The 8440-nt window shown below is 44.6% G+C and overlaps 1 protein-coding gene across 2 annotated transcripts; it reads left to right on the top strand.

Moving 5' to 3' along the window:
* The first annotated feature begins 1538 nt into the window (after nucleotides 1-1538).
* SRSF5 (serine and arginine rich splicing factor 5) lies at nucleotides 1539-7887 on the top strand. Of its 2 annotated transcripts, none has more exons than XM_069731675.1 (8): nucleotides 1539-1657; nucleotides 2338-2484; nucleotides 4752-4822; nucleotides 4919-5047; nucleotides 5131-5197; nucleotides 6268-6341; nucleotides 6425-6535; nucleotides 7261-7752. In XM_069731675.1, the coding sequence occupies exons 2-8, from the start codon at nucleotides 2359-2361 to the stop codon at nucleotides 7532-7534; spliced, it is 852 nt and encodes a 283-aa protein (XP_069587776.1). In that variant the 5' UTR covers nucleotides 1539-1657; nucleotides 2338-2358; the 3' UTR covers nucleotides 7535-7752. The 2 variants fall into 2 exon arrangements, with proteins under 2 accessions (XP_069587776.1, XP_069587784.1); XM_069731683.1 differs by having other exon boundaries at nucleotides 1632-1657; nucleotides 7258-7887.
* Nucleotides 7888-8440: the final 553 nt, after the last annotated feature.

Raw genomic sequence — 8440 nt, 5'->3', positions numbered from 1 at the left:
TCACGTCCCCCGCCGTCCGCTTCCCGCACTGTCAGCGCCGGCCGTAAAGCAGAGCACAGCGGTGACGTCACCGCTGTGCTCTGCTTTACGGCCGGCGCTGACACAGTGCAGGGAAGCTGACGCCGGGGGACAGACACCGGAATGTAAGTATCTACTGTTTTTTTTTTTTTTTTAACTTTTACAATGGTAACCAGGGTAAACATCGGGTTACTAAGCGTGGCCCTGCGCTTAGTAACCCGATGTTTACCCTGGTTACCCGGGGACTTCGGCATCGTTGGTCTGTGTGACAGCTCTCCAGCGACCCCACAACAACCTAAACAGCGACGCTGCAGCGATCGGCATCGTTGTCTAGATCGCTGCAGCGTCGCCAAATGTGACGGTACCTTAACAGTGTGCAATGTACACAGTGACGATGCCTGTGACCTAAAGTATAGGATATGTATAGCGGCGGAGACTTGAGGCGGAGCGTGATGTGTGTGTACACCTATGATCATGTAACGACCGCTGAAAACTGCAAAGCCAAATCCTGGAGATGCATACATTACGCACTGTAAGGCTATGTGGACATGTTGCAGATTCTCTGCGGATCCGCAGCGTTTTTTTGCAATGCAGAAACGCTGCAGATCCGCTATTGATTTACAGTACAATGTAAATCAATGAGAAAAAAAAATGCTGTGCACACTTTGCGGAAAATCCGCTGCGGAAACGCTGCGGTTTAAAAGAAGTAGCATGTCACTTCTTTTTTGTGGATCTTTTTGTACCCATTCCATTATAGAAAACCGCAGGGGTAAAAAACGCAGCAAGTCCGCAAGAAAACCGCAGCAACAACGCACAAAAAACACTGCGGATCCGCACAAAAAACGCAACAAATCCGCAGCTGCGTTTCCCGCCAGGAGAGGCAGAACCCGCACCAGAAATTCCTAAGCCTAATCCGCAATGTGTGCACATAGCCTCAGGATTCAGCGAGTGGAAGGGTTTATTGAAAACTCCCTCCGCAGTGTGGATGACCCCTTAATCCCATCGCTCTGTCCCTCATGCAGCACACCCTGCTTACACAGGGCGATATTGCGAGCGTTTCGCTCGTTCGTCAGTTGATCGGAGTCCTGTTTTTAGGCGTTGCTAATAATGACCGAGCATTCTCACACCATGGTTTCCACCAAATTCCCTCCTATCATGGCTGCTTTTGTTCTTCTCTGGTGATTGTGTTAATGAACGTGCCGATGGTGTCCATACACACATTACCAGGGTTTATTGCACGTTATCAGGCTTGTACTATAACACGTGACGTGATATTACACGTTATACCGTCCGTCCCCGCACGAAACAAAGTGACACAAGGGTTTCTTTTTTGTTCGCCCTCCATTTTATGAAACGGTCACGTCATCGCTGCACTGCAGCAGGCCGAACATCAGCAACGCTCTAAGCCAATCAGCTCGAGGCATTCTCAGGCCACACCCCCATCCACCATTTTGTGAAGACCTGAAAAATGGAGGAGGCGGGGTTTTGCTCCGTGCTCTTTTTCGTCCCCGTATAGGAGAGTGCAACGTCGGCAAAGACACGCCTCATTTCTGGAATAGCCACACCCCCGTCCTGTAGATTTTTATTCAGCTGCAGCTCGCGCGCTGCGTCATTCCCGGATTTGCTGCTGTACGGTGAGGTTGGTATCTGATCGGGGCGTCTTTGTGAGGAGGGGGGGGGGTTTGTAGTTTAGGATGCGGTTATTCTGCTGTACATATTTCTTTTTTGTGCTACCTATGTATTTTAATAATATAATATGTGTAAATATATATATATATAATTTTTTTTAAATGTTTGTTGCTGCTGCCGACAGTCACAGACGTATAAAGCTGCTGCACAATTTAGGAGTCCTTCTATTGTAGCGTTTTCGTGGTTCTTTGCACAGTAGTGCCCGGGCTCCCCACGAGTGTAGCGATGCCCCGCCTCCTGGCCAGGCTGCAGGCGCCATCTTGGAAAGCTTGCAGCAACATGCAAGTGCCAGGCAGATGCCTCCTATAGTGTGTGATCGTGGTTTAGGGCTTTATATCACGTTACATTATTTATTGCAGTACTGCATAGTGTGGGTGATGAAGCCACACGTGTGATTACCTCGCGTAATGGCATTAAAAGGGTGTGCTTGTATAAAAGTATGTTGTGGGGGAGGGGTGTGGTAATGTCTGTCTGCAGAGAAGAAAGGCTTCATGAATGGCATGTGGCCCATGGGGAGCAGGGTGGAGCGCATCTACTGAGAGCTCTGGAGTTACTTTATCGCCATCTAGTGGCCTTCTTGCATATTACGCAGGTGCCTTCGGAGTTGTAATCCCAGCTTTTTCTTATCAGGTTCTGTTCCAACATCCAAAGATGAGTGGTTGTCGAGTCTTTATCGGGCGTCTGAATCCAGCTGCCAGAGAAAAAGACGTCGAAAGGTTCTTCAAAGGATATGGACGGATCAGGGACATTGACCTAAAACGAGGCTTCGGATTTGTAGTAAGAGCTTTTTTTTTTTCATTTGGGGTGGGGGTTCCCAACTGTAGATTTTTTTTTTCTTTAGTGGCTGTGCACATCTTGTTGTTTTTTTTTTTTTTTTTTTCCTGCAGCTTTGTCACAAAATCTGAATAATATGCCTGAAGTGTCATGCACACAATGCTTACTTATTTTTGCCTACAGCGTGAATATTCCTTCCTAGTTTTTTTTTTCTGCAGATTTCAACAAAGATTGCATGCGGATTTTCTTCCTAGAGATGTAGAAATGTCTGCAGCAAATACCCGTATATACTCGAGTATAAGACGACCCACCCTCCCCCCCCCCCCAATTTTGCCACAAAAAAACTGGGAAAACTTGTTGACTCGAGTATAAGCCTAGGGTAGGAAATGCAGCAGCTACCAGTGAATTTCAAAAATAAAAATAGATGCCCCATACCGTTCATTATGGCCCCATAGATGCTCCATATAAAGCTGTGCCATATAGAAAACTCTGCACCGTTCATTATGGCCCCATAGATGCTCCATAGAAAGCTGTGCCATATAGAATGCTCTGCACAGTTCATTATGGCCCCATAGATGCTCCATAGAAAGCAATGCCATATATAATGCTCTGCACCGTTCATTATGGCCCCATAGATGCTCCATATAAAGCTGTGCCATATAGAATGCTCTGCACCATTCATTATGGCCCCATAGATGCTCCATAGAAAGCTGTGCCATATAGAATGCTCTGCACCGTTCATTATGGCCCCATAGATGCTCCATAGAAAGCTGTGCCATATAGAATGCTCTGCACCGTTCATTATGGCACCATAGATGCTCCATAGAAAGCTGTGCCATATAGAATGCTCTGCACCGTTGATTATTGCCCCATAGATGCTCCATATAAAGCTGTGCCATATATAATGCTGCTGCAATAAGAAAAAATAAATCACATACTCACCTCTTTGCTCAGGACGCCGGCGCTTTCAATATTTACCTGCTCCTCGTGCGGCTCCGTCTCCAGCACTGACGTTCAGCAGAGGGCGCGCACTGACTACGTTACCGCGCCCTCTAACCTGAGCGTCACTGCCAGAGGATGCTGGAGACAGCCGCACCGGAACGAGGAGCGGTAAATTTTGTGCAGCGCTCCCCTCCCCGTGTACTTACCTGCTCCCGGCGTGGTCCTTGCTTCTTCCACCGCTGCATCTTCTTCCTGTATTGAGCGGTCACAGTTACCGCTCATTGCAGTCATGAATATGCGGCTGCACCTCTATGGGAGGTGGAGCCGCATATTCATGACTGTAATGAGCGGTACCATGTGCGCTCAGTTCAGGAAGAATCTGCAGCGCTGGAAGAAGCGGGGACCGTGCTGGGAGTATAAGTATAACTAGACAGCCCCTGCTCCCCCTCCCCTGCCGACCCCGTGTATGACTCGAGTATAAGCCGAGAGGGGTACTTTTAGCCCAAAAAAATGGGCTGAAAATCTCAGCTTATACTCTAGTATATACGGTACTTAACCTGCACATGTGATTTCTGGCTATATAAAATTGATGTCCTGTCCTTTAAGAGGTTGTCCATTACTTTTACATTGATGGCTTACCCTTGAGGTAGGTCATCAATGGCTGATTGGGGTCTGACACCCTGCACCCCCGCCAATCAGCTGTTCTGTGTCGATGGCTGCAAGTACACAGTTGCGTAGCTGCTCCGTCTTACGTATTCGAATCATTGGAAGGCAGATGTGCACTACCCTGTCTCGGCCACTCGTAGAACAGAGAGCAGCTCGGCGGGGGTGGTGGGTGTCGGACCCCAGCCGACCAGACATTGATGACGTATCCTAATGGTAGGCCATTATTGTAAAAATAGTGTCTGTACATGGTATGGATCTTAATGGGGTTCAGTGAGAGAGGTCATGTGTGTCTGATCAGGGGTCTGGCATTGCTGTGGGCCCTTTGTTTCGGCTTCTTACCAGTCTGACTGATTGTCCGGATTGGCCACCTTTTATATTTGTTCTGGACAAAATAAGACTATATCCATGCTGACCGCTTTGCTGGGTGATTCGTAAGTCACAGGTCAATGTAAGACTTGAGTGCAAGAACTAGTAAAAATCTATGCGCCACCTTTCACATACCAGGGAAGTAGCACTTTTTTTTATCATTAGTGAGATTTGTAGACAAACTCAAAAATTTTTATAGAAGTGTGAGCAAAGCCGCCGTCCAGTCCTGGTGTAGAGGACCTGATGTGAAGCGTTGCACTATTCTGTCCCCTAAATTGTACACATCTTCATTGCAGGAGTTTGAAGATCCAAGAGATGCAGATGATGCTGTGTACGAGCTTGATGGGAAGGAGCTGTGTAGTGAAAGGTAGGCGCCTTATATATGAGGGTGTTGGCTTTTTTTTTGTGTTTTTTTTTTTTCCTATTAGATATTAATCAAAGTAAAAAACCTCTTCTGTTTCAGGGTTACCATTGAGCATGCACGCCTGCGCTCCAGGGGGGGTGGCGGCGGTGGTGGTGGTGGCGGCAGAGGAATGGGGCGGGGGAGATATTCTGATCGGTTTAGTAGTCGCCGTCCACGTAATGATAGAAGGTAAGTTGTCCTTGTAAAATAAATGGTAAAAAAAAATATATGAAAAAAACAGACCGTACATTGACTTTTTTTTTTCTTCTCAGTGCTCCACCAGTAAGGACTGAAAATCGTCTCATTGTAGAAAACCTATCGTCTCGTGTCAGCTGGCAGGTTTGTTCACTTGTATTATGTGGGGCACATTACACTGTTTTCCCGTGTTCTCTTAAGAGGCACGTCATGGCATTTGACCATTTTAAGTGTTTGTTTTTTATAATTGGGGTTTGGGTGTTTATTTTATATATACATATTTTATATATTTAAATATAATATATTTTTTATTGCTTTGACCTAATTTTAACCAAATATTAAACCCTTTATTTGCCAGCCTATCTGTGTCTCGTTGGCCTTGTGACGAGGAGCGCCTGTTGGTTATCGCTCTGTGTTGGTCACTTTTGGTTGGGCCGGGTTGAATTTTTCGAGGGAGCTCCTACCAGTGCTTGTTGGCTTCCTAGATCCGTTGCTGGTCTAGACATACCGGAGCACTTCCTTAAAAGTGCCAGGTTACAGCGACCCCCTGAGAGTTAACGAAATCTGGTCCTTATGTTGAGAGATGGTTCTGCCTGTAAAGATTCCGAATATGAGGTCGTGGTCGCAGAATTGAAAAGATACGCAATTAGGTGGTCGATGGAATCCTGGTCGCAATAAAGTCCATGGTATCACCACAAGAATAGAAAATGATGGCCATCGTCCATAGTCTTCTTATAGGGAGGGCCATACGATATAAAAACTTCCATCAATTGGTTAGCCCTCAAGTGGGTGTGAAGAGCCAGTCGGGCTTGTGTCGTGACGGTTCCTCCAGTCGCTTATTGCAGTTTGCTGATTGACTAGCCTAGGGATTAATTATTAAAGGTAAAGTAACTTATATTTTTAATGACATCATGGGCACCAAATAAATGGCTTGTTAAATGCTAAATTTTAGTATTTTATTGTAATTTTAACACCTTTTACGCTAGTTTTGTTCTGTTTTTTTTTTTTTTTTTTTTCTTACTTCCAAAGACTTCCTTTATTTTGTGCCCTATTGTAGTTTTTGCTATTCTAAAGAGTGGTAAAAGTACAATGTCAGCTTCCTGATCTAACACTGTGAAAAGATTTTTTTTTTTTTTTTTTTTTTTTTTACACTGTTATGTTTTGTGCCATTTTTCTGTGTCGTTGTACTAATAAATCTGAAAATCTCACATTAGGATCTGAAGGACTTCATGAGACAAGCTGGCGAAGTTACCTTTGCTGATGCACACAGGCCAAAACTAAATGAAGGGTAAGTGAGATGGCACTTGGTCTTCCTCTCATTTTCTTGTGCCTGTTGTGATTGTTGGGCTAATCACTGACTGTTCTTCACAGGGTTGTTGAGTTTGCCTCATACAGTGATCTTAAAAATGCTATTGAAAAGTTGTCTGGCAAGGAAATTAATGGAAGGAAAATCAAGCTGATTGAAGGAAACAAAAGGCACAGGTTAGTGGACTAGTAGACATATATAGTTTTGTCATGGTGTCCTCAGATTTTCTAATGTGCAGAAATATAAAATACATTTCTCCAGACAGTCTGTAAAAATCAGACTATACTTCGTATTTGGTGCTTTTCTCCACCACAGTCGTAGACTGACGCTGCCAAATTTGTTCTAACACTCAGATCAAGGTCGAACAGGGTCTCTGCTTGGTCCACAAAAAATCTGACATGGGAAGGTCTCCTTCCCCCCATTCAGTATTTGTGATCAGTCAGATCTCAGACTCTTATGCACATAACGGCCGCAAGTCTCCATACAGGAGCATGCCCGTATCATGTACGCCCTGGCGGTAGACCAATGGCCAGTCCTTGCTTTACGGTCTGAGATTGGACAGATTTGCACGGACGTCTGTATATGAGCCTGTTACTGGGATGTGTGATATGTGAAGAACACAGATGCCACTTGTATGAAAGAAGCTTTCATCTGAATGAGCCCTGAAAGGTTTCAGAATTCAGTCCTGACTTTTGCTAGAAAGTATGGTCTTTTTTGGGTGGCTGAGCACTTTTTTTTAAATAATAGAGAAAATCAGCAGTCTGGGACTTCCCGCTGTTTTTGTTAGTTCAAAATGCAGCCCGAGAATGGTGATGTCCTCTTGTAATTTGACACGTAGTTTGTGTAGAAATGAATCTCGTTTATTGCTCAGCGGCTTACACTGGATTGCTTTTATTAGCAGGTCAAGAAGCAGGTCCCGTTCCCGCAGCAGAAGCTCATCCCGGTCTCGCAGCCGTTCCCGCTCCAGGAGCAGGAAATCCTACAGCCGCTCTCGTAGCCGTAGCCGCAGTCCTCGCAGCCCCCGTAGTAACCGTAGCAAATCCAGATCTGCGAGTAGGTCTCCTGTCCAGGAAAAATCCCCGAAAGCTGCTTCTAGAAGCCCATCAAAGTCTCCAGCATCTGTTGACCGACAAAGGTCTCGGTCGAGATCTCGGTCCGTTGATAGCAGAACCTGAACTTTTTTTTTTTTTCATTCTAGAATTTTTTTTTTTTTTTAAATGCCTTTTTTTCCCCATGAATTTTGTGAAAAATGTATACTTGCTAAATCTTGGTAAGTATCAATGAGAAAGCAGGACAAGAGAGATGCAGACTTTTTACTAATGTGGACCACTGCACAGTAGATTCTCAACCTGTCTTTTATAAAGTTCGCCTAATCTGTACAGTTTGTGTAAAATGTTTTTTTTTTCTCCCCTATATATTTTGACATGGGTTTCTCATTGTTAATGCTGTATATATCTGCCCACCCTCCCAATCATCCAGCTTCCTATCATTTTGTGAAATATGCTGTTGAAATAAACTTTAATAAAGACCTGCCTTGTGTATGTATGACAGAAAGATTCATAGCTGATTTTGCATTCAATTAATATAAATGACAGCCTAAATGTTACCTCGTCCCAGCTGAATATATTGAACCCTAACCCCACAAAAAAAGAAAAAACTTAAAACATACATAGTGTAAAGCTTGGCATGCATTCTAATCACTATGGGAAAGGGCCACTTAATTTACAGTGTATGAATAAAAAAAAAAAAAACTGGGCTTCATTCTTTGGCGTGTTGTCGGGTAGACTGGTTTTAAATTTGACAAGTTACCGGTGCGTAGCATGTGTATACAGCACTAGACTTGCTTTAGGTAGAATTTAGAAAGAGTGCAACTGCAATCCTAGATAAGTTTCCGCAAAGGGAGACGTTCCACTTTTAGACCTGCTGTGCTATGTGACCCATGTACATTGCTTCCTCTGAGGTAGAAAATGTCTTACAAGTGCCCGTATTTGCCAAAGAAATTTTCCCTGTCTCCCGTGACTGCCCCACCTGAGAAAGGGTATCCTGTCTATCAAGGCCAGGAAACTTACTGAATAAAAAAG

This window comes from Ranitomeya imitator, chromosome 1, assembly GCF_032444005.1.
Source record: "Ranitomeya imitator isolate aRanImi1 chromosome 1, aRanImi1.pri, whole genome shotgun sequence".
Classification (NCBI taxonomy): Eukaryota; Metazoa; Chordata; class Amphibia; order Anura; family Dendrobatidae; genus Ranitomeya; species Ranitomeya imitator.
This window is presented reverse-complemented; position numbering and strand designations above follow the sequence as displayed.

Bases quoted from the DNA above. Each gene is read 5' to 3' on its own strand.
- SRSF5 (XM_069731683.1), top strand. From the start codon at position 2,359: ATGAGTGGTTGTCGAGTCTTTATCGGGCGTCTGAATCCAGCTGCCAGA. The intron at 5,198-6,267 runs GTTTGTTCACTT...ATCTCACATTAG, and splicing joins CGTCTCGTGTCAGCTGGCAG to GATCTGAAGGACTTCATGAG. The intron at 6,342-6,424 runs GTAAGTGAGATG...TGTTCTTCACAG, and splicing joins AGGCCAAAACTAAATGAAGG to GGTTGTTGAGTTTGCCTCAT.